This window comes from Accipiter gentilis, chromosome 5, assembly GCF_929443795.1.
Source record: "Accipiter gentilis chromosome 5, bAccGen1.1, whole genome shotgun sequence".
Classification (NCBI taxonomy): domain Eukaryota; kingdom Metazoa; phylum Chordata; class Aves; order Accipitriformes; family Accipitridae; genus Astur; species Astur gentilis.
In genome coordinates, this window is record NC_064884.1 from 44680509 (window position 1) to 44708261 (window position 27753).

At 43.9% G+C, this 27753-nt stretch overlaps 1 protein-coding gene across 2 annotated transcripts in view; it reads left to right on the plus strand.

The window, feature by feature from the left end:
- The first annotated feature begins 447 nt into the window (after positions 1-447).
- The window catches only part of SKAP1 (src kinase associated phosphoprotein 1), a 157330-nt gene continuing 130024 nt past the window's right edge, over positions 448-27753 (plus strand). Inside the window, exons 1-3 of one of the 2 annotated variants that reach the window (XM_049799970.1) lie at positions 448-524; positions 6725-6830; positions 17540-17565. In XM_049799970.1, coding sequence (XP_049655927.1) covers positions 491-524; positions 6725-6830; positions 17540-17565 — 166 coding nt within the window. In that variant the 5' untranslated portion in view covers positions 448-490. Of the gene's footprint in view, positions 525-6724; positions 6831-8980; positions 9280-17539; positions 17566-27753 lie in introns of those variants that run through there. The other variant, XM_049799971.1, reaches the window with a different exon arrangement.

Sequence of the window (27753 nt, forward strand, 5' to 3'; positions counted from 1 at the left end):
GCCTGGAACAGCTCCAATCCCCAACTCCTGTTGAGCTAGGAATGGGCACAGGAGGTTGAATCAATAGCCACCCAGCCTCACAGAACTCCTGGGTCTGCTCTGCCAGCAGGTGCACTGAGTTGTGTGATAATCAAGGAGATGCACGCCTAAGTGCCACCTGATTAAAATGCTAACGCAGGAGCACAGGTTCAGCTGTGCTTTTCCTGGGGTGGGGTCAGGTATTTTTGCAGTTTGTTGGCTGGAGCTCGGGTTCTCAGGAGCATGGAGGTGCTTAGTATCCAGGGGAGCTGGGCATCCTGGCTGCCTGCGAGGAGGTAGGTTGAGCTGGCTGGGGCTGGAGGAGGAGGAGGAGGCATCTAAGGGGAGCCCAGCAGTTCCTCCTACCTTTTTTGGGGTGTCCCCGCCCTCCCTGCTTCTTTTGTCCCTGCCCCTGAGGGACAGGAGCCATAGCAGCAGGTTTGACTCTTGTGGAAAGGAGGTGGCAGGTATCATGATCCCAGAGGAGATTCAGAGGCTCCTGGAAGGTAACCATGAACTCCTCCTTGCTCCCCTTCTGCTTCATGGGGGAAATCTGTTGTGGTTGCAGGGGAAGAACCGGAAAAGCTTTTTGCACCTTGCTGTGCTGAGCCTGAGAGGGGAGTGGAAGGACTGAGGGACCTAATTCTTCTCTAAGGCTGATGGTTTGAGGGTCTTCAGGTTATATATATCTTCCCTGTCTCTAACCCCCGTGAGAGTGTAGGGGATGTGGCTGCCTGTCTTGGTGTGTTTGGGGCTGTCCTTGCATTGCTTGGGAGCTGGCAAGTGGGTCCAAGCCTGTGTCAGGGGTGGGGAAGCTCTCTGGTGGCTCCAGACTCTGCGTAAGGGGAAGAGACTGCATGCAAGATTGACGGGCATCTTCTGATATGGTCAAAAGTTGTCCCCGCTGAGGGCTTTCAGTTAAAGTATTGAGTGGCTCCACTGGTGAGCATCACTAGCGTGAGACAAGGGAGTGGGTACGAAGGGTAGAAGCAGCTCGTGTGCTGCAGTGAGCCCTCAGCAGGATTTGTTGTGGCTGTGATAGCGGTGTCTCCCAGCTTTAGATGTTGTGCAAGTGGTGTGTGTCGCGCTGGGGGTGCAGTCAGCAAGCTCTCTCGGTGGGAGTGCATCCTCAAGAAAGCTTCAACCCCATTGAAAATGGAGGTGGAGCATGGCTGGCTTTAAGACCCTCTTCTGCTTGATAATTTGAATGTGACCTCCCAAGGTCTCAGCATTGGAGTGAATGAGCCGTGCTGAGAGCTGACGACATTTACTTCTGTGTGTGTAAGATGGCAGGTGGGAGGCTTCCGAAGTTGTTTTTCCTGGATTTCTTCAAAAACTTGAACTGTTTCACTTCTATTCATTGAAGTGGTGGGTCAGCCAAGCAGAAACCGTGCTAAAGTCTTCTATCAAAATACACTTCACAAACATAAACGAGTTCTGTACGGACCCTTGCAACCGTTGCTGACCCCGTGGTGTCGTAGGCAAAGGCTTGGTGAGAGAAGCGCCGTGCAGAAGTGACCACATTATAACCTGCCCATAAATAAGGCTTCAGCAGAAGCGTTGCAAATGGGGACGATGGCGTTAGCCCATTGCCGAACGATACGTGCGCGCGTTACCGACGCATCCTGCTGTCGCAGATGGGGGTGGGTGGTGGGGAAGGAGTCGTTAGCATCTCGCCGCTCAGAGCGGTTGCGTTTGGGGCTGGCCCTGGTTGCTGCAAGGTTTTGTGACCTTTTTTTTTTGTTGTTTCCTGTTGCGATGGCTCCTGGCGGCACAGAGCGCTCGTCCCTTCCCCTCCAAGATGAGGGAGAACTTCCAGCCCTGGGATCTGTCAATCTAAGCGAGAGAGTGTGCAGCCTCCGAGCCTGTCAAAGCTCTCTTCCAAATGCTTTGTGTCTTCCCCCAGATGTAGGTGTAAATTTTCTCCTCTGTTTTTTAATCATGGGGGCTTCAGTGAAGTTCACCCTTTCAGGTTTTTGATGTGCAGCACTTTATTGTTCAGCGCTGACACTTTTGTAAACAACTCATTTCTGCACCTGCCACCTTCCTTTAACTTAGATTATTTTCTTGTTAGCTGACTGTTTTTAATTGAAGGCTTCAGATCTCCTTCTAAAGCACAGCCTTTATTTGCTGACAGGTATAGCAGGCTATGAATGGAGATTAATTGCATGTCACATACCTCTGTATCAAACTTGCTGTGTCTTAACAATCTATACGGTCTTGAGGCCTTCCAGTGGCTGAGGAGGTTTCTTGCTATGCAGGCTGGAAATGAGGGAGTTTATGCTATTACAGTGTTTGCAAACTGCATTGCCATAAGAATTCTTGCATTTAAAATAAAAATTACAAATGGAGGAGGAAACATGTACTGATGTACAAGCAGTAATGTTTGCTTCCTTATATTAAAGTTTGGTCCATAGTGCAGGACTGTTTACGTGATGCACAAAAGCAGGTAGTCAGTGGCTTGCTCGTAACAGTTACATTATTATCAGATAAGACCTCTCTGAGGTTGCAGTGGTTGAAAGCCAACACAATATGGCTATTTTCTCTACATTGCAATCCTGCAACACTTATGAAGGCTTGTTATTTTCTGAGTAGATGTGGTTACAACAATTATATTTGCAAGGTGGAGCTTAAAGTAATAAGCAATCCAAGTTTCATTAACGCTATGCTGACAGTTAACTGCACAGAGTTTCCCTTTTGGTTCAGTCAGGTCCCTCTTAAAACTACTTTTGCTTAAGGGTATTTCATGTTTGTTTAGCACAAATGTCTTCTGAAGGCTGAAACAGTGGTTCTAAAAAATGTGACGTATCTCTGACAAACGCAGGGCTTCTTTTTTTGTTAGTAGAAGCAGAGGCAGTCTGATTATCTTCCCTTTGCCTGCCTTGCTTGGTCCTCTTCATTTCAGGTGGTAGGTCTGGAAAGCCATTTTCTGTCCTTCCTGTTGCTCAAACTTCAGCAAGAGCAGGTGCTGCACTGGGAGCCTGTGACTGCACCTGCACAGCCTAACAAAGCTGGTAGCTGCTAATTGCAAGGCAAGCAGCCCCAATGCTGTTTTAAAAATAAACAATAAAATGCTCTGTTTTGTGAGGGCTAATAAGGCACAGTCAGCATTGACGTAGCATGGCGAGTAGCTCCGGAATTTAAATATCAGCAAATTTGGAGTTGAGACTTGGAAGCTGAAAATTTGGGAAGCTGTTCTTGGTTCCCCTGTTGCCCATTGCATAGGGGAAGTGTCCTGTTCAGTCCATTGGAGGAGGATGGATGAAGATTGCTTCAGTTCTCAAGGTTTTCTCTGACTCAGCCCCCCAAAAGCAGGAAGGCTTGTCTGAAAAATGTTGTTTCACAATTAAACCATCCTTTCTTGAGCTTGTAGAAAAGTCGAGAAACACTGTGTGCAATAGTTCATGGCTTTATTTTGACAAGTGGGACAGGGGATGATAAAACTAGCCTTCCAAATCCTTGGCTGTCTTGGGATGCATCCTGGAAATATTAATGCAGTCTCAGGGAAGCTCAAGGTATCTGCACTCTCTGTGTTGATAGGTGTCCTAAACTTTTTTTAAACTAATTTTTCCCAGCCAGCTGGGGTGATAAACTGCAGGAGGGATTGTGTGAAGCATCAAATAAGTGTTGGAGCAACTGGTTGGCTCAGCATTATCTTGCATAGCTAAAATGTTGTGATTCTGTGGGACTAGTCCCTCTGGGGATGGAGTGTAGGATTTCTGATGGCAGAGGAGTAGAAAAGAGCAAAAATAAAGTGAATGTGTCTGTGTGTGCATGGAGAGAATACACATGGCATCTTAATACCTTTCAGCTCTGCTCATTGAGTGCTGATTAACTCCTAGAATTTAGTGCTGCCATTAAAAGGTTATTTACTACCTGGACTTCAGTGGTTGTGACATAATTCTTATGATGCTGTGCATCTCCTCCAGGATTAAAGTGGATAACTGCAATTGCCTCTAGAAACTCCCCTGAAACACTTGATGAAATCTCAACTATTCCCCCCCCCCCCCCTTACCTTTTTAGCTGCAGGAAATGAAAAGGAGAGTCCTGTAAACTTTCAGAGTGGATCGCAGAGAGCAATCTATAAACATCAAGAATATAATGTTACTGACAAGCAGTAAAACTAACATTAGGGTGATTTACTCTAGAGCTGCTTACATATTGCTCTTCCTGATCCACTTTGAGAGTTTATGGTTAGGCTTTCTTTTTCATTTCCTGGTGCTATAAACATAGTGGCTGGCTCTGAAAGGGGCTCTGCCTGGTTTGCAGAAGTGACCCTAGTTCTACTATAACTTATCCAGCAGCTGATCTGTGCTGACATCCCAGTAAGTAAATACCATATTAGAGCTAATCGCATACTCATGGAGCTAATCTGCGCTTAAAAATGACAGAGGGATGCAACTGATATTTGCACAAGTTCTGGGAGCCGTTTGTTTTTCTTGCTTGTTCTCTTTCACTGTAGAAATACAGCCTGTACGTAGTTTCTCTTGCTGACCCATTTCTACTGTGCTGTTTTTATGCTGGTTTGTATATAATAAATTGTCGCCTTAGCCTCATCTGTTCTTAAGCAGTAAGCACCTCAGAGCAAGATATATCCTTTGTGCTTAGATGTATGTACTTGGGTACTTTCTACATAATTTGTAAGTGATGTAAGCCTTGGCATCGTTAGGCCCGTCATAAGTTGGTACTGTATCTTGGATGTACAATTAAAATGGCATAAGAATGTCCTGAACATGAAACTTGGCTTAAGGATTACAGGATTGGTCTGGGATTTAAAAGGCTTCACTCAGCTGCTCTGGCAAAGCCTTTGTGTTATCCCAGGCAGGCCACCTAGGGCTAAATTACTAGCAGTGAATTGATATTAATAGGCATTTTGGTCTTACATCTCTGTGCTCCTGGAGCTCCCACAACTGCTGCTGGATGTGGGTTTGAGAGTGATGCTGTGAATTGGTGTTGCTGCCCGTCTGCGGAGATGTGGCAACTGTGCATCCCCATGTCACAGGGGCCGTTCCAGGATGCTTCGATATCCCAGTGCTGTGTTCAGGCTCTAAGCTCTGTTTCTCAGCTGCGAAGTGGTGGCTGCAGGTACGAGGCATAGCTGGCTCCGACCTGCTTCTTGTGGTTCAGGAGCCATCCTGGGAGAAGAGGCAGGGAGGCAGAAGGAGGAGATCGTGAGGACCTGGAGGAGTCTGCATTTGGCTGAAATGCGCTTATTTGCGAGCGCTCCCATGGAAACTGGTGCTTTCAGCTGAATAAATCCAGAAAGGAGAACTGGATTTCCATGGAGACAAGTGTTATGATCCGGGTTCACTTTTCCTTCCAAGGCTGCTGTGAGGAGAGTCCAGTCCTGCCCCTCTGTCACTCTGAAGAGGAGGTGGGAAGAGGGTCCTGTTCCTGGAGCATGCCCAAGCACCAGCATTGTTCCATTCCATGTCCTTCCTTGTGCTCTTCACTTGAAAGAGCTCCTTTTTTATTTTTTTTCCCCTCCACCCCAATCTCTAAGCCTTTCTTGAGCATGTCATGGGCAGGCAACAAAAAGAAATGAGGGCTCATGATTTTAACAGAAAAAGGTATTAATTTCTCTAGTGGCATTTTGATCTTGAGATGTGCTTGCAGGTGGAGGAGCTGTTTTTAAGGAGCTGTGCAGATTCCTGGGGTGCGCTAAACAGTGCTGGCTGTTGTACTGGCAGCTGAAGCAGAAGGAGCTGAAAGTCTTGCAAGCAGGATATTAAACTGACATTAGTGTCACAGTATGGGGCGTGAGTTAAAGGTTGGAGAGGCCTGTGGATGTACAAGACCATAGCTTTGAAGCCAATCTTTCTCTGCTAGGGGAAACTAGCAGTAATGCCGCCAAAGTACAAGGATGATATTCTCCTATACAGAGCAGGTGTTATTGGAACTGTTTTGTTTTCTATGAGATTTTTTTTGCTGTTTCTGTAAAGAGCATAAATATTTATGCAAATAGAAGACACTTAATCCTATTATCTTCCAGTTCAGGTTAAATTTCTGCATATAGATGTGGTTTCCAGGTGAGAGAATACCGTATTTACTTTTGTCTAGCTGTCTCTGTTGAGCAAGCACAGGGTGTAATATTTCAGCGATAACCTTGCAGGAGAACCCATGTTGTGATACAAGTGCATGTAGGCTAGTGCACAACCAACCTGTTTTTCAGTGCTTGTCCTTCACAAAGATCATCCTTGTGAAAACTGCAGGTTAGGGTTTCCTTGAAGAGTCAGTGGATATCTTGCACTGGCATTTTAGAAATGCTTTGGATACCCTTCTGAATGGCATAATCACTTCTGTGTCCTTAATGCCAAAAACCTTTCACAGCAGCAAATTTTTAGGGTTTGGGGCAGCAAAGAGGCAGGTGGAATTGCACTTGGTCCTATAGACTAATCCATGTTTCACTTCACCTTCGTTTTCCTTTCTTCTGCTTGGTGGTTTCTTTGCAGTTGCTTATTTGCCTTATACCATTGCAAGTAGAGAGAAGGTCTGTAATCACATGCAATATTTAGGTCCTCGTTTATCCGCAATCACTTCAATGTCTTAACTTCTCCAAATGAAGTCTTCAGACTGACTTGCATATCTAGATCAGACTCGTAGAGTGCCTCAAGGGCTTCCAAGTGCACAGCCGGGTCTAGTTTTTTTTAGCCAAGAACAGGTTTCTCTGCCTGTGAGTTTTAACCTGTCATTCTCTCTTTCCCAGACGCTGAAGGCTACCTGGCAGATGGACTGCAGAATGAAAACTTGAGCACTAAAGCAAGGGAACAGAGGGATGCAATTCTCTTTGACTTCCAGCAAGTCAAAGCCAGGTTTGTGTTGTCTGCATTACTTCCTAATGGAATTGCTTCAGAATAGTGTCATGCCTTGGGGTACCACATGCTGTATTTTAGCTGAACAACTGGCCCATGCTTTGAAAGTTAATGGACATTAAGGGCTTGGTATAATGTGAGAGTGCAGTCCACACTGGTTTGTACGCTCTCCTATTTAACCAGTTTTACGGTTGTCTGCAAAGTTGTCGTTATTTGTGTTTGGAATTTGTTTTGCATTTCAAAGTAAAAAAAATTATGCCTTGGGCTGTGTCTGTACAGCTCTTTGCATGTGGGTCTCTGATCCTGTCCTGTTCTCCCTTGTGCTAGAGAGCATTTTGTGGAAAAAAAATCAGTCACTTGATACTTAGGCTTGTGGGTAAATCAATACAGTGAGCAAAGATTCATGCTTCTGGCTTGCTGGATGCTGAAAGTATCTATTTCACAAGTGGCTCCTGAACTTAAATATGTGTTGCCTGGACTTTGATACAGTAAAAAGGAATGAAGAGGACTTCTTGAATTAAAATTCAGGTTTGACCCGGGTTTCAAAATCTCATGTCCTCAGGACCGTTTGAAGTCCTGCATGAGAACATGAGCTGCATCATTTGGATGAGTGAAGCAAACAACAGTTGTTCTGTTGTGCTAGGGGAAAACCAAGGAACATAAACAGAAAGCAGGTTGCTGGAGGCTTAAATAAAACTTTCAGCCTCAGCTGCATTATATTTTTGGCTAGAAATGTGATCCAGAGCTTGCTGTTAATGCTCTAGTTATAAGATATGAGTTGTGTCACTTGATGTTAAGACCTGACAATAAAACTCAGGGTGGCTGACTGATCTAAGCATCCAGTTTAAATAAAACTGCTGTCGAGTCCCTGAGAAGTGGAGAATTTTATCCTTCGGAAGGGCACAGCCAGACTCTATTCCCTGCAGTCCCACTGAAGAACTTTGCAAGATGCCCTGCTGTATCTTAATCGATCTTTCCTGCTGGCTAATTAAGCATCAGTTTTACTCAGCAACTCGGGACTGTGTAATTATCAGCCTGGGTTGCCCTGAATAATTGAAACAAGCTGAATGCAGAAGATGGAAGCCTTTGGAAAATGGGGCTGTAGCATATCTAATGGAAGAATAGTGTATGTGTGTGTAGCGATGTCCTGTAATACTGCAGAAGAAAGGGCTTGATAGCACAATTATAACAGGTTGGTGTGGTTTCTCTGAAAAATTCCTACTCATTGGCAGATATTGATCTTGGATAGGAAGAGTTAAGTAAGCAGAAGTCTGAACCTGAAGTATTCAGACATCAAGTCAAGCTTTTTTCCAACTGTCCCGAGAGCATGCAGCTTTAAAAGTGACAACTCTTTACCTTCATATAGTGCAACTCTGTGTCTGTTTTTAACGAATTAAAACCAAATAGCATGGAACCTGATAAATGTGTGAGGCAAGCTTGGAAATACTGGATTGTTCTTGCTTCCTGAAGTATGTGGCTTCCCAGAGGTTGTGTGTGGTTTTGGTGACTTGCTGGAGAAGGAGCAACCTTTAGGGTCCTGGGCCAAACGCTGATGCTGTGATGCAGAACTTGGCCTTGGCTCTTTCTCAGCCTAAGAATACAATTTGGGATAAAGCTTTTACAACAAAGTAATCTCAAAAAACCAGGAGATTTGGTGAATCGGCCTTTGCCTCAGGGGGAGGAGGGGTGATACGCAAATTCCTCCTGGATGCTTAAGTTAAGATGTGGGCCTCAGTCATGCTGCTTATTGAAATAAATTGCAGGTACTTCTGGAGGGGAAAGTGAAACCCTTGAGCAAAGTCTACAGGCACTGCTGATTTCCTACTTCTGTTTTATTGCTCGGTGGCACTTGGAAAGGGTGAGAGGAACAGAGTATACAAACGTCCTTGCTCTGACCTGAGCCATTAAGGCAATGATTTGTGGTGGGAGATTACAGTAACGATGACTGTATCCTTTTATTTGAAAGGATCTAAGCAGGTCTTGCTCTTGGGGATGGAGGCGCGGGTCTGTCTCTTTAGGGAGCTTCCTGTGGCTTTTGCGGCGGGTGTTCAGGAAATCATCCGCCGTCGTCTTCAGGAAGAGCCTGCCTTCCCCCGCGCCGCCCCGCTCTCTGCCTTCCACCTCCGCGGGGTGAAACACAACACGCCGTCTAGGGTTTCATTATTTGGGTTCATAATGGACCGAAGTAAACGGCTTGACTACTGGGGAGAGACACATGTGTCTCTGGAAGGGAAGAGCTTCATCTAGTATGATTATCCTGAGCTGGTCTCAATAACTGTTCCTGTAACTTGGCCGTCAGGTCTTTATTTTGCTGCTCTCCCCATGGCCTCATAACATTCCCCCACCAGGAGGTTCACTGATGACTATAATGTGAACAAGTGGTTGGGCTTTATGTCTCCATGTGCTACCTGGAAGGATATATTGTTCCCGTCTCGCCGCAAGAAGTGCGGTAGGTAGGGAGTGGATTGTGTTTGCAGGTTATAATTTTTTCCAAGGCAGGCTGGGGTGTTTTTGCTCGAGGAGCTGTGTCAGAGGCGTTGCAGGCGGTGGCTGTGGGGAGGCTGTCACCATACAGCTGAGTTATGAGTCCCTGTACCGTTTTACTTTCAGAATTCATTTGGTTATTTAAAGTGCACTGTTGTGTTGAAACAGTTCTCTCTTTTTCTTTCTCCTTTTTTCCCCTCCCTACTAACTCAGATCCTATTCCACTTTCTAATATCTTATATGTAAATCCTGCCTTGGCAATTTTTTTCCTAATCGTCTCTTTGATTTTGTTGATAATCTCTTTTTAAAATTGCTTTCCCTTACTGCTTTGCATGGCGTCCAAGAAAACAAGCCACAGAACGCAACTGGGGCCTTGGTCCCCAGGAGTTATGTGTGATGAGGGTCCCACAGCGCGGTAACATGTACAGTTACCTGTGTCCTGACCATCAGCTGAGGACTCTGCTGTAGTCCTGAACGGAAAAAACAAAGTGTTTGTAATGGATAAAACTTGCTTAAAAAGCAGCTTTGGTTTGGGGGGAGGATGTGGTGCCAGGGCAGAGTTTTGCTTGTCTTCCAAAAACCCCAAAGGTTGTCAGTTGCTTCTGTTTTAGGTCTGTTGGTGCCGAGGGTTGTTTCAAGTTGTTCCTTGGGAACGTCGCTGCTGTTTCTTGTGTCCTAACAAAGCCGGCTGCAGAGCTAGCAGCAGATGTCCGACACCTGGGATGAATCGGATACATGACTCCGCTCAGGAACACAAGCCCATTCTTGTCCTTTGGCAAGAGCAGTAACCAACAAAAAAAGTCTTCTTGCTGTTAAATGACCTCACCTCAGCATTTCGACATTTCTAGAGCAGTTACAATGGCAGGGGGTGAGATGGGGAGAATGGGATTTATTTAAAAATATGGAGATAAATAGTTCCTCCATCTCCTTGGAGTCAGCTAGTCATTTAAACTCCCTGTTGGAAGGCAAGTTTGCATTGATGGAAACAAATTCTTAGTAATTTTTTTTTTCCCTGAGGTGAAATGTAATAGGGCTAAAAGGAGAGCAAGGCAGACCTGTTGTATATCAAAGCAGAAATGAAGAGAAAGGGGCTTAATTAATGTTGAGTTTCTCGCATACACCCACCAGGAAATCCAAAATAGACACTGAAACTCTACTTTCAATTTGCTCTGCTGTGACAAAAACAACGGTGTGAACCTGAGGCCCAATCCTGCTGCTCATAACTAATACACAGGACCCCTTCCTGACATTCCTACCAGCAGCAGGAGCTCCAGCGTTGACCAGGCTCTTCACCTCTGGATAACAAGACCCAAACCTCATTTTACTGCCTTTTTGTCTAACCCACCTTAAAGTTTATGGCAATATTCCCAATGCTAATACTGTGCTCCCGGTGAGGAAGAGTCTGCACGTGGTCTTTTAACTCTGCAATGAAACTTCTTGCGTATCAGACAGCTCCAGGTGATGTCCTGGCTTGCTAAGGAGAGCCTGCAGAAGCCAAGGTCTTTCCCAGACCTCCACGCTTGCCGAATTGCCACGCTGGTACCTCCGTGCAGTGTACAAAAATGCAAGAGTGCTGTGGCTGGCAGCGTGTTTGGATTCCCAGCCTGGACAGCAGATGTGTGCTCCTTGCCTGGTTGAGTGTTTTAGGTCTCTAATGTAAGCCTGGGGTGAGGTTTAAATGTCTAATCGTGTAGTGAAACACCATCCCTGTCCTGCATCTTCAACCAGAGGCTGGGCTCTGCCACTGTGAGCCTTGTTTGTAACACTGATGTTCAGAAAAATAAATACAGCCTCTGAGCTCAGACCTCGCTTGCCCTTGGTACAGAGATGCAGAATACAGAGGGGGTCCGAGATGCTCCCAGTGCCTGGGTATATGTTTCCATGCTCTGTTTCAATCCGAGCTGCAGAAAGACTTGATTTTGGGGAGCAAACGTGGGTAACACTATCACCTAGTTCCTGCTGTGTGCTTTGCCACATCTGGCCCGACAGAGTTACTGTCAATAAGAAATTCTGCATTTGCTGCTGGAACCGAAACAGGGTGGTTTGACCCCAAACAGAAGCATAAGGGTAAAGACAACGCAGCGACTGCCTCTGCTTTGGGTGTCCTCGGGGTTGTGCTACAAATCTCGGCAAGCTGTTATGGCATGTGGTTCGTGCATGCTGTCACCAGCCAGTAAGCTACTGGTTTTATTGGTTTACAGTTGTAGCTGAACTGTAGATACTTCAACACCAGGGGAACTTCGCCTAATTATCGGGTTGAACTTGATCCTTTCTGTGGCAAGGTATTACAGCAGGATTGTAAAAGATTCACTAATGGAAATACATCCAAAATTTTGTCTAAAATGGTGTGTTTAGCCTGTTTTAATAAACTTCTAACCATATTAACTACATTTATTACTTCAATTTTCAACCTTATTTTAAACTTAAGATTGAAATGCAAGAAAACGCAATTTCAGGGTAATTTTGCTTCATTAGTGTAAATGCACTGCCTGTAATTCCTACCAATATTAAACTCATTATGCTGAATAACGTGTGATACCAAGATAAAAAGGAATTTAAGAATGACCTGATGGGCAGATAATTGAGTTCATCACATTAATGCTAGGGCTGGACTATAGCCTCACCACATTGTCCTTAATTAGGCAAAGTGCTGTTCTCCTCCTTCATGTTCTTCAGAGAGCTGAAATTTATTTGCTCAGCAAGGAAACGATCTTGCTGAGCAGGATTTCATTCACACTTACTTTGGCCATTAAATACAGATTTGTTCTGCAAAAAAAGAAAAGCAAGCCCCTGTCACATCAGAATTACTTAGCGGGTTTTGGATTTGCATTTTCTATCCTAAAAATGAGTTGGTTTTTTTTCCTTTGTGCAGAGGGGATGTGGTCCTGCTCAGGGCGGGTGGGGGCACTGGCTTGGGGACATGTAAGTGTGCACTGCACCAGCTGGTGTTAATGGAGATCTGAAGCCTCTCACCACCCTGCACCAGTACATCTGCGCCTGGGTGTGTGTGAGCACAGGCATTCCTTTAGTTTTCAACAGTCAAGTTTAATACTGACCGTGGTGATTATTTCTTTTTAAAGTCTGGTAAAGTTTCTGTTAGGATGTTCCCAATTTATTCTGTAATCTCAGTAGGGGATTTTTTTCCCCCCTGCTTTTGGGGAGTGCTGAGGAAGGAATTCTCCTGTATTAATATATGGTGTGGCAGGGGCACAAATTCAATTCAGCTGTTATCATATTCTACCTGCTTTTATACCTGGGGTGAATGTAGCCATTCACTCTGCCAGTAATGCAGTTTGGTGCCTTCTGGGTTAGACTCCTTTCAGTAATTTGCATCATTTTCCATTCCAGCTGATAAAATTACCCCTGTTTCCCCATCCATTTCCTTGTGAATGCATTGTTAATCTGAAACCTGAGGACTGTAAATGATTGAAATTGTGTAACCAGAGTCTTTGCATAGCTGCTGCTGCTGCTTCTGTAACATTTAACCGAGAAATGCATTTGAAGTGGTTTGTAACTGACTTTGCTAATGGTGAGCTCCCCAATCCCATTTTCGTCTTTTTTCTACTGCTTGAAATCTTGTACAGCATTGATTTTTAAAAAATTTTTTTGCAAACATTAAAAACCAACAAATACTGTGCACCAAACAAATTAGACTGTCTTGAAATATCTAATTTAATAACTTCTGTGGTGATATTAGTGTTCTTAATTGGACAGGAAAATACAGGAAATTTGATTGAAACCTGACTTTATTTTATAGTTCCTGCTGAAATTGAGTCTGAGAGGAAAGTGGGGTTTAGACTTTTATAGACTTCAGAGCTGCAAAGAGACCATTATAACCATCAAGTTTGACCCCCTGCATAATATAGACCGTAAGATGTCAGACAACAATTTTTGCTTCTAGCCCCAAATGGATCTGGTTTGACTCCTTCAGCTCTGGGATTTGCTGTGAGCAGTGGATGTTGGTCAGCAAACTCAAGTTGGATGGGAGGAGGGGGTGTGTTGATAATGTATTTTACTGGATTTCTGTGCATTGATGGGATTTGTAATGCCCCCCCGCTCCCCCGTGCAACAGAGGACTAGAGGCCTGGGGTAGATCTGCTGCTTGAGTTTTGTGTAAAGGTTGGAAATGTAGGAGTAAAACCAAATTATCTTGGTGGTCCAAGAAAACACGAGTCCTGTGCTCATACCAAAGGGTAAATCTAGACCTAGTGTGGCAGGAATAATACTGACCTGGGGGGAATTTCATCCTCGAGTATTCCAGGGTTTAATCTGCCCTTCCTTTTGGAACAAGAAGGGATATTTCTGGGTTTCCCTGGTTTAAACACTGCTGCTGAGGTGATGGGAGTGTTGAAGTAACTTCTTTGCTAGTTGTCCTGTGTCTGCAAGGAATGGAGCCCTGCTTGGTCAGGCCCAGCAGCATCGCTTTCTTCAGGTGACTGCTTTTGAGTAAAAGAGCTATGAAAAGCAAACTCTACTCTCCTGAAGGTGAATCCATCCTACAGTGTGGCTAGGAAGGGTAGGATTTGGGGAACTTATTTTCAAACCTCACGAGGGCTGAACTGATGCTCTTGGGGTTGCCTTCAATCTTGCTTCTACTATAAACCAGTGGAAAGATAAGATCTGTGGTCAAGGTCCTGGTGTGTCCTGGAAGCATCTTTCACTTTGGAAGAGCAAGTCCTGGCTCTGGTCCTTACAGACCGTTAGTTCTGGCTCAAGACTGTAAGGACAGTTGGCTCCTGTAGGGAACAAGGCTTTCTGGCAAACCTGCCTGCTCTGCGACTCAGTTTCCCTTTCCATTGTTACAACAGCATTTTCTTCTACTCTTTCTCATGATAATTCACCCTTTGAGGTCTGCTTACGCAGTTGAGTTGCAATTTGGATTGGGTCTGGCTGGAGACACTGCTACCAGGAGGAGGCTGCTGAATGAGAACTGGGATCTGTATGTTTTTCAGGAGCAAAGAACATAAACACTTCCAGAAAAGCAAGCCCCTCTGATGTTTGCTTGTTGAGTGCGTAACCCCAAAGGCTATATGATCATGAGAAACAGTTTGTGTCTTGAACAGAATAAGTCTGTGGCTTCTTCCTGTCTGGCCCAAAATACGCACCGATGAGGTGAGAGGTGGGCGGCTTGTCGTGAACCACGCGGGGGAAATACTTATAGGATGTCTTTTGTTAGAGTATTGGCAGTGCAACACTCGTTCTTTGGCTTTGTAATGGAAATCTGATATTTTTGGGTTAGTTCCTCACTTTACATGTTGCATTAAAAATCTCAATAGTTTCCTTTGTGAGCTCGTTTTGCTGAAGCTAGTCAATCATTGAAAAAGTTTTCCCCATCTCCACCCACTTAAGGTCTGATGTAAATTGGACCTTCCTGTTCAGCTGAAAACTCTTTGCTGTGCTTTGCCTTAACTGGTTCTTTTCTTGGGGTATTCCACCCACAGCTGGTGGAGAGGAGCTTTTTTAATCAAGTGCTTAAAAGGAACAGTTAAGACATGACCAAATATATTGCCTATTCCCAAACTTTCTGGTTAGGAAAATGAATGAGAAGCTTTTAGTCTTGGTGTTTGTGAGATCTAAAAATTGTTTATTAAGGATGAAAATGTCAAACTGATCCCAAGGCAAATAACCTCCAAAATAAAGATCCAGTTGAATAAGTATTAGGCCTCTGATTTCTAATTTATACTGTCTGGCTCAAGGGGGGATGCGTATGGAGCAATTACAATATTTTTTTAATTATTTGCTGTGAAAAATTATTGGACTATAACTTTCAGGGTAAACTTCCTGCAAAGCTTAAGAACAAAATGTTGTGGAACTGCCTGTTACCCACAGACTGGGCATGTTAAAGGTGTAAGATGCTTGTCAGGTTATACTGTCTTAACTGGGAACAAAAATCAGAATTGGCCTCGAGCTCTGTACTTTGGAGAATGGTCCAAGATGGCTAACCTGCTTCTGCTAGCTGAGTTCCTCCTCCTCTGATGCCCAGAAACATGCTTTAATCTTGATCCATAAATGTGCATGTGACTTAAGGCTATAGATATATTTGAACTAGTCCTATTTGCTACCTAGGTTGTTGCAGCAAAAATGGGTGTTTTGCCCAAATAGTTGCATTTCTTGGGTAATGCAGGAACAAAAAAAGAATATTCTGGCCACCTCTAAAAACTGTGAAAATGTAATTGGTGATTAACTAAGGTTGAAGTTACCTGCAGGAAGGGGTGGGGGAAACAGATGCTGAAAGTCGTCTTTCCCCCCAGCCTCTCTTAGACATGTACAAAACATCAGGGGGAAAGACAGAAATCTTATAAGTGCACATACTGAAAATACTGTGGCATCGTATGTGGGTGCATTTTAAGCTCTCAAGATAAGTAATTTATTCAAGATTTTTATGCAGTCAGTGGCAGATGAAGGAATTAGATCATTACTCTTTCATCTTCCATAAGAACAAGACCATCTTCCCCCCACTCCCGATTAAATTTTAAACTTTCATTCTCTGCTTAAGCCTTTCCAGAGTGAAAATGATCAAAGCATGAGATTAAAGACACATCCCGATCTGATGAGATTAGAATTTTTGACTGTTTCCTTATGCTTAAAAAAAAAAAAAAAAGCAAAGCATCTTTTTGGTATTTCCCCCCCTTAAATTTGATCAGAGTGAAGCTAACATGGGCTTGCTGGTCCGGTAGGAAATGGAACTCAATTTTACATTTTTTTAAACAATTTTACTGTATTAAAAATGACAGAGGTTAGAAACAAAGCTCTTATACTTTTATTGAACTGGAATTAGAAGTGACAGAAAATCATTTTGGTCCTAGTGCAGTAAATGTTATCACTAAAACATGTTCAGGGGAGATTAGGACAGTCTCTCAAGCACAGGAGACAAAAGTTCACAAAACAAGAAGTGATTTTGCTGTCCTTGTCTCGCAGCCGTTGTCTGTTCAGGAGACAAAAGTATTTCAGCTCTCAGGGATGCTGGACTTGGGGGGTGAGGGGAATGCAGGTACCTCTCACCGAGCAGAGGCTGAGCCCAGGGAGGAGATGTTTCTCAAATCCAATGTTGAATAATGTTTGAATTCTCAAAGCAAATGTTGAGTATCAGTTAATGCTGATCAGAAACAAAAGGATGGAGCTGCTGTTATGGTTCCCCTGACCTTGGGAAGGTGATGTCACCTCTCTGGGCTTGAGAGATAAGATGTAGCTGCCATAGGATGGATAGGAAAGAGCTCATTGTAAAAATGGGGGACCACTGCCAAGAGCATCCAAAGGCCCGGAGAAATTTGCAGCCCTTTCTTGCTACAAAGCACAGTGGTATAGCTCTTTCCAATATAATACAGCTGTTATTTATTACTAAGCCCATTCTCCCAGGAAAGTTTCTTCTGTCTGTGCACATTTTTAATTTTTTTTTGTCCAAAGCAAACAAGTCAAATAAATATTATGCCCTTAATCAGAATTCTGTTGTTGTTTTCTAATTAATCTGTGTCAGTAGCTTGAATGTTTGTGTTAAATCATTTTCTTCATGAAAGCTTTTAATGAGGAAACAAATTGATTGGATTTTTACATACTGGATTCTTGCCACTAATGCCTATAGACCAACCCTTTGTTACACATCTTGCCTGTGAATGGGTCACTTTGTGGTTTATCCCCGAGCCTTGATCTGTTTCCAAAACTCACCAGTGCTGTTCCCTTATTAAAATGACTCAGATGTCAACCCAAGATGTGCTCAAAGTGTGAGAGGTTAAGAAATCAGAGAGCATTTTTTTTTTGGCATGGCCAGAAGTGGGCAGCGTGTGTACTGCCCTCTGCAATGCTGTTGCTGTAAGGAAAGGTGTGAGATGAGGTTAAGAAAAGAGTCATAGAATAGAGTCGTGGATAGCTTGGCTTGGAAGGGACCTTTAAAGGTCTTTAAAATTGCAAAGCAAAAGGTCATGTAAACCTTTGCGTTTGGAGAGAGAGACCTGTCCCAATGGAAGGAAGTTGGAAGCCGTTGAAACTTTTCAAGGGAAAGATGTGAAGGAGATTCCTTGGGTAGCAGAGGATGTTGCAGGGGCCAGCCAGCATCTGTATGACTCGCAATTCCTCTTGAAGCTTCTTGCACAAAATCTGTGTTGACCACTTGCCGGGTTCCTGGCAGCACTTCTGGCGTAATTCTCCCATCTGTCGCTTATTCATCAGGCTGGAACAAATAATTAAGAAAATAATGTATACTTATGTGTGTCTTTTTTTGGTCTTTTTAGGTACCGCTTGGAATTTCTGCCCCGAGGTGAGTACAACCCATGGGAAGGAGGGGTGAGTTCTCACTGTTATGAGCCTGGGGAGTAGGAAGGGCTGGACATACATGGCAGTTCCTATGCAAAGTCAACAAGGAGAAGAGCTTAAGCTGAACATATAGCTGTGTGTGGCAGTTCTTAGGGGTGGAAAGGGGGAAAACTGTGGTGAGGGCTATAGCAGGAGTTGGGTTAATATTCTTTCTGAGCAGCAGCAGTTCATTTCTCCTTACCCTTGAGAGCAAATAATACAAAACTGCGTGGTGCTGACATAAATGTACTGTCTTGGAGAAGCCCAGGAAATTTTTCTGCCAAACTTCTGTCTCCAGAAAAGGCTTAAAGTTCAGAAAAGGCAGCAGATTCCCATGGGCCATTGACTTGGGAGCAAAGACTGTTGGGTAACCCTCAGCAAGTTTCCTCCAGCCTCATTCTTTCATGTTAACCTGAACTTGAAACTGAATCGCCCTCCAGGTGTAGACAAATGGTCAGGCTGTAAATTTTTCAGGACCGTGACCATCTCTTGTTATGTCTGTTAACAAGCTGGGAGATTCTGATTGTGACTTTGATCTTCATTTCCGCAATAATCGGGGTGATGATTTAAACTTTCCAGGGTGCCTGCAGGTCACAAGCTGTGTCAGTGGGTACTTCTGTATATTTGGGGCAATTGATGGATAGGTATTTGCTCAGAGCTGACCTGGAACTCCTTTGACTCTCATTGGTGGAGCTCAGCTCTGATCCCAAATTTGGAGCGTTAGGTACAACCAGGCTGCAGCCGAGGCACATGGTTTGTTGGGTTTGTCCTTTTTCCTTACACAATGGTTGTGATACATGAACACAGACACAAGGATCTGCCGGTGTTCAAACAAGATGGGAGCTGGGGCCATAATAAAAATCCTTGCGAGTGTTCCAACTCGGCTAATCCTTCATTTACTCCAGGAATAAATTCCAGTATGTTACCTCCTCGATCAGGGCCCACTTCCAGCACATCCTGTCTGTCTGGCAGCGCAGAAATGTCAGAAATGCAGCAGCGTTGCAATTCCCACTAGAACAGTGTTATCACATTTTAATATGAGCCTCGGTGCAGCCTCGGTGCTTCTAATTGCTTTCAAACCATTGTTTTCATGCGTTTGGTTGATGAACCCAGCATCTGGCATCATTTGAGAAAGTACAACAGACAGCTGTGTTCAAAATTAAAAAAAAGTGAGAGAGGATTAGAACACATAAAAGGGCTCAAAATTAGATTTTTTTTTTTAATTTTGAAAGTTCATACAATTTAAAGGGTGGAGGAGGGATGCTTTTGTTCTTTTGAAATATTCTTCATTCTTTTATAGAGTTGGAAGCCTAAATAATATTAGGAAGATTGGTTTGTAGAACTGTGTATAGCTTTGTAAATGAAGTGCCTAGCTTGCTTAAATGCTTCCTAGGAATTACTGTACAAGTGTTTGGGTCTTCAGGTATGTAGATATCTCCAAATGTGCCCCTGTGTCATTTTGGTAACTTATATAATTCAGAAAAAATGTAATAGGAAACAGGACAATTGGGAAGTGAAAACATGGGCTCAGACATCACCTTGAGATCCTCAACTCCAGTTTGTGATACCTTGCTGGGGGAAGGAAAGGTGGTGATGAGAACTTGGTGCGTGCTGGATGGAAAAGAGCCAGAGAAACTGTATCATGGGGCTTGGTTTTAAAGAAAAAATAGTCTCATGTGCCTGGACATATTGGTAAGAGGACTGGGGGATAAAAAAAAAAAAGACAACATAAACTAGCTGCCAAGCTGAACTCCCAGTGTGTTTAACAGGCTGATATGGCAAAGGAAAAGGCTTTTTCTAAGAAGGTTTGGGATTTTGTTTGTAGTTAACGGCCTTTCTAGAGGGGATAAGCACAACTTGTGACCACGTCTGGTAAAGGCAGTTGTGCTCCTTGAACTCAGAGCCAAGCTGAAGTCCCTGTGAAGACCAAAACCTCAGTGATTCTAGCTATCCCAACCTATTGGTTTCCAGTATTGGCTGGAATTAATAGAATTGGTTTTGATATCTCCCAGTAAGCAGAAAGGTATATGAAATGGGAACATAGGTCGTCTTGAGGATAAGTTGGGTACACTAGTGCGGTTTCAGAAAGATGTAACTGAACAGAACATAAGACTTGCAGGATGTGTTGCTGGGCCCGATTCCTATGCACCAAGTGATGTTGTTGACTGTAGTGCATAGCTGCAAATTATTTTTGCCTTCTTCCTTAGGTGCTCTTTGAGCAGAGCCCTGGGTTGACTCGTATTTCCTTTTGGAGAAGGGCTGACTGCCGATGTGAAGCATTTTATACACTTAATACGTTTTATGCATGCATGCCCTTGCTGTCTTGCAGCACGCTCCCCTTTGTGGAAAGAGCTAAGGAAAGTTGACAAAGAAAATCTGGAGAAGACCTGGGTCATTTGTAGCCCTCCCCCAAGTACTTTGCTGCTGTTTCTGTCTCTTCGCTCACTTCAGTGCATGGGAAATGTTGCTAGAAGACACGAACGGTCTGAGGGAGTGGTGACAGGTCATTCTGGGGTACAGCAAAGCAATCCAACTTAGGAAAACTGGAGGAAAGAGGTGAGTATTTGGGAAGAGAATGGAGGGACAGGGAGCAATGCAAAAGGAAGGATTAAAGAAGAAAAAGATGCACGTATGGCTAAATAAGAGCTGTGGGTCAGGGCTGGAAGTTTGGCTTTGCTGGAATGGGAATTTGCCCTGAGTAACGTTGCTGTCACTGGTGCGTTTCTGCTGCTCTATTCCCAAACCCAAAAGGCAGGTGAAGATGGGCAAGTATAAAAGACAATATGGCCACTGGCCAAAGTGAGTTAGATTAAATCATTGATGTCTATACGGTATTTTGAGATACTTGGGAGCACGAGCTGCTTGAAGACACGGACCTTCAGAGATTGCAAAAATGTGGCTCTGCCCTCCCAGCCAAGGGCTCCAGCCTGGGGCTGACAAATTGTCCCTCCAAATTCTCCTGTGGGGTACCTGGGCCCTCCCGCGTGGCGTTGTCCCCCAGCAAGGCATTGCACAGAGAACTCAACTTCCATGTACTCGTTCACACTGAAAAACTCAGTGGATGCAGTTGTAGGCAATGATTTTTTACTTTATTTTGAAGAAACCAGCCCCAAATAGATGAATAAAACCAGATTTATTTTCACCGAGCTTATGGTAACATTTTTGCTTTTTCCATCAAAAGTTCATCCCAAATGATTTTGTCTCAAGTGCTACGTGAGTATTTTCTGAGTAGTAGTGTTCCTCAAAATATCCTTAAGTAGTCAAAACGTGTGAGAGAGTGAGGATTGCTGTCCCCATTTATTAAACTTAGGAAAATTGAGGCTCAAGGATTGTGCTTAAGGTACCAGAGCGTCTACAGGTGCGCCCAGGAATGGGGTCCAGGTTTACTGCTTCTCCCAGCTCTGAGCCTTAACCCCAGAAAATGTCCCTGAAGCAGGGAGCAATAAATATAAATGTGTGGCCGGAAGGTGGGGTAAGGGACAAACCGGGATAAAACGTGACTTAAAAAGTGGGATCCTTCATGTTCTGTAAAAGGATTAAGTAAGTAACAATGTGGAAAGTCTTAGTAGGCCACTTATCTCATATTATATACTATTTAGATGAAGTGCGTATCGTTTTACCTCTATCAGCCCTACTTACTTTGGCTCGGATACCAAGTACTTCATGGGTCGCCGGTCGTTCTCGGGGTTGGATGTTGTAGCAGCGCACGAGGTGTGCACATACCCGAGGCGTGCGTGTAGTTGTCTTTCGTTAACTGGCATTATACAAAGGCCTCAAGTGTTAGATTTATGAAGTAGCTTTTCTATATAAAGCCTCAAATCTATTGAATTGAACTGAAGCGGAGCTGGATGGGAGACGGAACTGTGCATTTCCCTAAACCACTGCTCCCTGGTATTGCATATTTGGTTCATGTAGTTATGACAAGTACAAGTAGCAAATCATTAAAGCAGCAAAAACACCATCTTTACTGTAAAGATCCCCTTTGAAGCTGCGGCAGAGTGTTCCTGAATTAATGGAGTGCATAGTGATTTTACTAAGTTTTATTTATAAAAAAACCTCTTTGCGTTCATGCCAAGAGTCTCCAGCTCAGTGGTAAGCAGGGTTCATACACAGAAACCTAGTCTAGATTTATGATGTGTTTGAAAACGCAAGGGAAAAAATATCGAATTGACAATATTTGTAACATATTGTTAAAATATCTATTCTATCGCCATGCGTGGAATTCCCCTCCTTTATAAACATGAGTGCCAGCTACAACCCTTGAAATGTCATAACACATAGAGACAAAAAGAAAACAAAAAAACTTTTGTTAGAATGCCTTCTAAAGTCCAAGATGTGTTTGGGTGGTGTGTGGAACGGAGTTAATTAATGAAAAATAGAATATACACAAAGGCATATGTTCTTTAACTTAAAAAAGAAAAGCTTTAATATCAACACTTCTGACAGCTCCCTTTATCAGCGCTGAAGCTTTGCTTCCTGCAGCTCTGAGCATGCAGTTCTTTGCCTCCGTGTATGTATTATGTTCTAGGCAAACTAATCTGCGTAGAGACAGTAGTTTTTGCATTGAAATCCCTCCTGTTTCATAGTTTTTGCAAACTGAGCAGCTGCACAGCTTTGCTTTTACATGGACTTATAAATTATTCTGCTACCTAAGGTATTGTGCACAAATTTTGGAGGCGAGTAAAGATTATGGGAGAAAACAGAATGCTCTGCTTGGAAAAATGTCATAGGTAGGAGGCATGCGCTTGGGCTCTGGGAAGGGCTGTATGGAGCTATATTTGCATTTTTATTTACATATATACATAGAAAAATCCAGAGGTATGTATAACTTTGAAACTTGCTATTGCATTTTGAGTGTTCAAAACAGAAACCAAGCTCCCTCTTATTATGAAGCTTTGAAATCTTTTAAAAAAACTGGGATTCCGAGCCAAGGGCTGCAACAGCCCATGCAGCACCCTTCAGCTGGAGAGGACAAGAAAACTTGGCAGAGCACTTGTGTGCTGACATCCAGCCTTGTCCCAACATGGGGCTGGGAGTACGAAGCCTCTCGACCCAGTCTGCTCCAGTGAGTGCCCTCAAACACAGCTCTGTAGTGGTCAGAAATGGGTTCAGCGGGTTATGAGCGCACAGTAATTAAAGGGGAGATGTTTACCCTCGATTGAAATTCATATTGCTGCAGCACGAGGAAATACAAAAGGCCTTTTCTGCATTTCTTGGAAATGTTAGGCAGTTTTTTTCTTCTTGGGCTTGCTCGTTACATGAAATGAGGGGAGGAGAAGGGAAAAGCCTCCAAGAATAAACATGTCAATTGATGAAAAAAAGATTGGGTTTGCTGTTATCAAGCTTTACACGGAGCTAGCAAATGAAGAACTTGCAGAATTTGTAATAGGATTGAAAGACCAGGTAACAGCAGCTAGCAGTTTGGCTGGGTTATCCTGCGGTTAATGCCAGAACTTTCATGACCTTTATTGAGGAGAATTAGGTTAACGAGGAGGGCTTTTTGAACTCCTTTTAAACCAGCCCATTGATTTAAAACTTCTTGCAAACTTGAGGAAAGTTTCCTGGTTTGGATTACTAGGTGCTTCTTGGAGATCTCTACCTCATTAATCAAAGTGTTCAAGTTACCGAGTCACCCATAGTCCTTTGAAACCCATCCGAATTGTAACACCTTGGGGCAGAGCTTGCCCTCTTTGTTCACATTTAGCAGCGTCTTGTGCTCCCCTCCTCGGGGAAGTTCAGAGCACACCGCGCTCTTAAGAATAAAGCAATGCACCATAACGACGAAGGTGTAAAAATGTCAGTAAAGATGCTAAATATACAGCAGTTTGGGGAGCCCCAGCAAGTTAAATATTAACAAGTTCTATTGCTCTCACTTTGGTCAGTTAATAAAATACTCTAATTATTAGATTGCCTAAATTGCCTGATGTGCAGCATTGGAGATAGAGAGCCTTCTCAAATGAACCCTCTGTGTTTTCTGAACTTGTTTGCGTAATAGGAATGTGCTGCAGCTTTCTTTTTATAAAGAAATCTCAGGGGTTATCGTAATGTGCTTAGATGAACGCGCAGCCCAGGCATTGCTCTGTGCTCATGCAGAACAGAAGAACGTTCAAGAAATTGCCCCACTGGGGTTAGAGCATGAGAGTGTTCACATACACCATCACCTGAGCTTTCTCACAGTGGGTAATAGACCCTCCTGTTCCACAAAAGTGGGGAAAAAGGATGCAAATTCTCTCTTTTGGCTGTTAAGACATTTTGGAGCCCTTAGGAAAAGGAGTGCCCTGTTGTATACCTTTGAGCCTTGCTGGGGAGCGGAGAAATCACTGCCTTCTGCATCCATAGCCCTCGCTAAGCGGGAGCAGGTTTGGGAGTGCAGCGCTGGGTCCTGATTCCTGGGTCTTCCAAGCCTTCAGCCAGTTCAACTCTGGAGTTTTGAGTCTCTCTTCCCCCCTCTCTCCACAACGACTTCTGCGTTGCTTTGGTTTGCAGAGTAGTAACCCCATCCAAATCATCTGCAAAGTAGTATTTCTGCCCTTTAGTCAGACTCCATCCCGAAACACGACTGTAAAATCATCCTTTGCGTTATCCTAAGTGCCTAATGGGCATCTCCTCCAGTCCCTAGAGTGCCTATCGCTCCTGCCTTTGCATTCGCTGTCTGTACTTATTTTTTCTTAACAGTGAAAATTGCTGCAGATACGGGCAAGACAGCCTCCTTGTGTCTTGTCATTGGAATATGCTCGCTAAACTCCAGCTCCCTCATGGGTTAGTTCTGTTTATTCCTTGTTCGCTTGGAAGGGTTTCGGCTAAGAAAATATGCTGAATCTACTGACACAGAAATGGACGTTACTCAAAACTATTTGGCCTGTGTAGTCTCCTATTTGGTGCCAATGATGTTGACATCTTTTTTTAGATCCCAGACTGTATGTTCAGAACTGTTCGTTAATTGTTGCCCTGCACGAGCGTGGAGTCTGGCTTCACAGACACTGTTTTGCTGTGTTCCTAGCAGAGCTGGTACCTCAGAAGATGACCCAAAGGGCAGATTTGTGATCTTCCTCTGCCTCAGTATCCCCATCCTTTAAATGAAGACCTTCTCTCTTCAAAGAGGCTCACGAGGAATAATTTATTAGTGGACAGAAATACAAACTGTTGGTAGCTTTAAGCTGGTTTTGCTCACGTTGGACAGGCTTTGTATTTCACTGATGTGTTACCGGGTCATAAAAGAAAGAATAAATCTTGTTTACTTGTTTACATCCCGTGGGAATCTTCTGCGGCGCTGGGTTTCAGGCTTGTTCCGAGCAAGACCGAACTGTGCTGTGCTTCCCCTGTCAGGCAGCTGTTCTGTGTAGCTGCTGCCCACTTGAGAGGCAGAATACGCGGTGCCTTTCCTGAAAGGGTGCCAAGGATTGCGAGAGAGGAGCTGGAGGGGGAGGGAGGGAGGGAGAGAGCAAACACACGGGGAGAAAAGGAAGGGAAAACCAGAGAGGAGAGCTCAGCTGGGGAATGACACAAGGGGCTGGCAGGGGATTGGAAAATACAGAGTAATGGGAGAGATGTAGGGTGAGCTCAGCAGCTTCTTGTCTTCCCCTCCCATGGGCTTGGGGGGGGCATCTAGGCCCCCCCCCCAACCTCACCCGCTCTGTGGATTTATGAGAATGAGCTTTGCTGTCTCACGGAGCAGCCCTGCCAAAGTTGTCTTTCGGGCAAGGCTTGCAAGTTGCAAACTTCTTGAATGTCGTTTGCAGGGTGGCCTTTTTGGTGTGTGAGTAGGACTTGGGTTTTCTATTGCTGTTGCTTGCTTTTTGCCTCTTTAGAAATAAACCCATAATCAGTTGTGGGAAGACTGGTTTGAATATCTGCATATCAGATTAAGGGTCTACAAATTAATAACTTCCAGGTTATTTATCACTTTGTATAATCATGATGTTTCCTTGCTATGTGGCAGGGAGCGAAAATAATTTAACCCCAGCCTGCTTTGAGCTTCTCAGCCTCCTTTGGGTTTATTTGCTCAAAGCCAAGAGTTGTAAAACTTGAATTCCTTTTGAGTGTGATAAAATACTCGGCCCCCCTGACAACAGGATTAGGTTTTGCACCCCAGAAAGTTTTAGGGGTGGCATTGCCGGGCTTCTGCCTGATGGGCTTGATGAATCCCAGGCAGGTTGTTGCCTTTTTCTCCCCATCAGCAGGATTTCTGGCTGTGTGGAGGTGGCCGCATCCCCTGGCTGATGCTGCGCGCTGCAGCCCGACCTGCTGGGCACACGGGATCATTGCAGCCCCGAAATCTGCCACAAGCAGCCAACGAGCCTTCTGCAAAAAGAGCTTTCCGCTTTCTACTTGGTTTTTAACATAAGTGGCATTTTTAGTGGACCATTAATTTGCTTTACTACACGTAATTAGCAAAAACTGGGTACTGAGTGAACAAAATTAGGCTTGGACTGGATTCACTTGTCAGCCAGCCAAGACCTGTTTGGGTCGACATTTCTAAAACAATGATAAATCGGCTCCTCCTGCGTGCGAGGAGGTCCCTTGCTTTGCTTTTGACCCTATTGCAGTGAGGTAGACCTGTCCCACTGATAAAACACAGCGTAAGCAGAGACGGGTCCTGTTCTCACCATGGCCTTGTTTGCCTCGTGAGCCAGGGACAAAGTTATTTTCCTTCTGTGCGTGATCTCCACAGCCAAGACAATATTTATTAAGTGGGATAAACACTTTGAGATCTGTAGATAAAGAAATTTCTCTTGTAGTTTGTTAACAATAGCGCTGTTGTTGGTATAGCCTGGGGAGGGGAGGATGGACGCGTATGTGTACCACAGTGGTGTGCAATAGAAAACGTGGGATTTTCAGGCAAATATAATGTTACCCAGGCACTGGCACTATACGGAAGTCAATAGTCTGTATGAAGAAGGTGCAGAAAACCTGCATCCACCAAAACCTAAGCTATTTGCATATTAATCACAGGGGCTAACCACACAGATCCAAATGGGTGCTTAGGAGCCGATGAAGCCTTTAAGGCATTCAAAAAAGAAACACCATACATTTTCTAGCACATAAATGTGTTTAAAAAGGTATATAATTTATAATAGCAATGTTGACAGAGCTTTAACTACATTACAAAAGCTAAACTATAATATATTTACATGTGAGCAGTACTTACTGTGTGGGTGCATCTCTGTTGATGTGTTTCCATGTGATTCTCCATAATTTCAGCAAGTGATTGTAGTAAGGATATTAAACCATAGTATTGATAATACTTTTACAGCTCTGCTTAGGGAAATGCATTACTGCTAAATTAGTCCCTGAAAATCTAGAGATATTAACACTGTCGAGCATGAAGGCAGATGGGATTTGGATCAGAGACCTTTATTTGTGGTATGATACTAAGGAGTCATTACTTTAAAGCAGGAACTTCGTTTCCTTGAATATTAACTCAAGTTGGGGATTTTACTTCCGCTTTGGCATGAACAAGCTTATAATAAAAGCGTAAATGGAACTCACTTGGTATTGATTTTTCTTATGCTCTAAAAAGATGCTTAATGAAACTCTAGGTACCTAGATAAAGACCTTCACTGAATGCAAAGTAAGCTTAATTGCAGTTCTCTTAACAAGCTACTGGAGATGATTTTTTTTTTTCTGCTACAAAGCCCTTTCACCTATTTAAATTGTTTCTCTTCCTGTGTGTGCCAGGATGCATTAATTCAGCTTCCCCCCCACCCCCATGAGAGGCCAACTGCAGCTTAAAGAAAGGAAAACTTCTTTGCCAGTTCATGTGCAGAAAAAAATTCAGTCTTGGGGAATTTGATTTTTGAGGTCTCGGTAAGAGGTTTTAGTCTTAAAAGAAAGTAACTGTCCTTCCCCCACTGCTGCAGAAGGGGAGATGGGCATGGAGGCACGTTCTGACACTGCACAACAGAATTGTACCAAAATTAGAATCTGAACTGAGGTTTTTCTAGCATTTGTCCTAAGACCTGTCATCTGCCAGATCCTGCAACTATGCCAGAGCAGAGGTAGGACTGTTTATTTTTACCCTCCAGGATTGCAACCCCCAAAGCAAATAGGACGGGTAGGTTCAGATTATTCTCTTCCTTGCCGAGAGCAGCGTTTGCGTTCTTGAGGTTGTGGAGAACGAAGCAACAGTGTGTTCCCTGATCATGGTGACTCT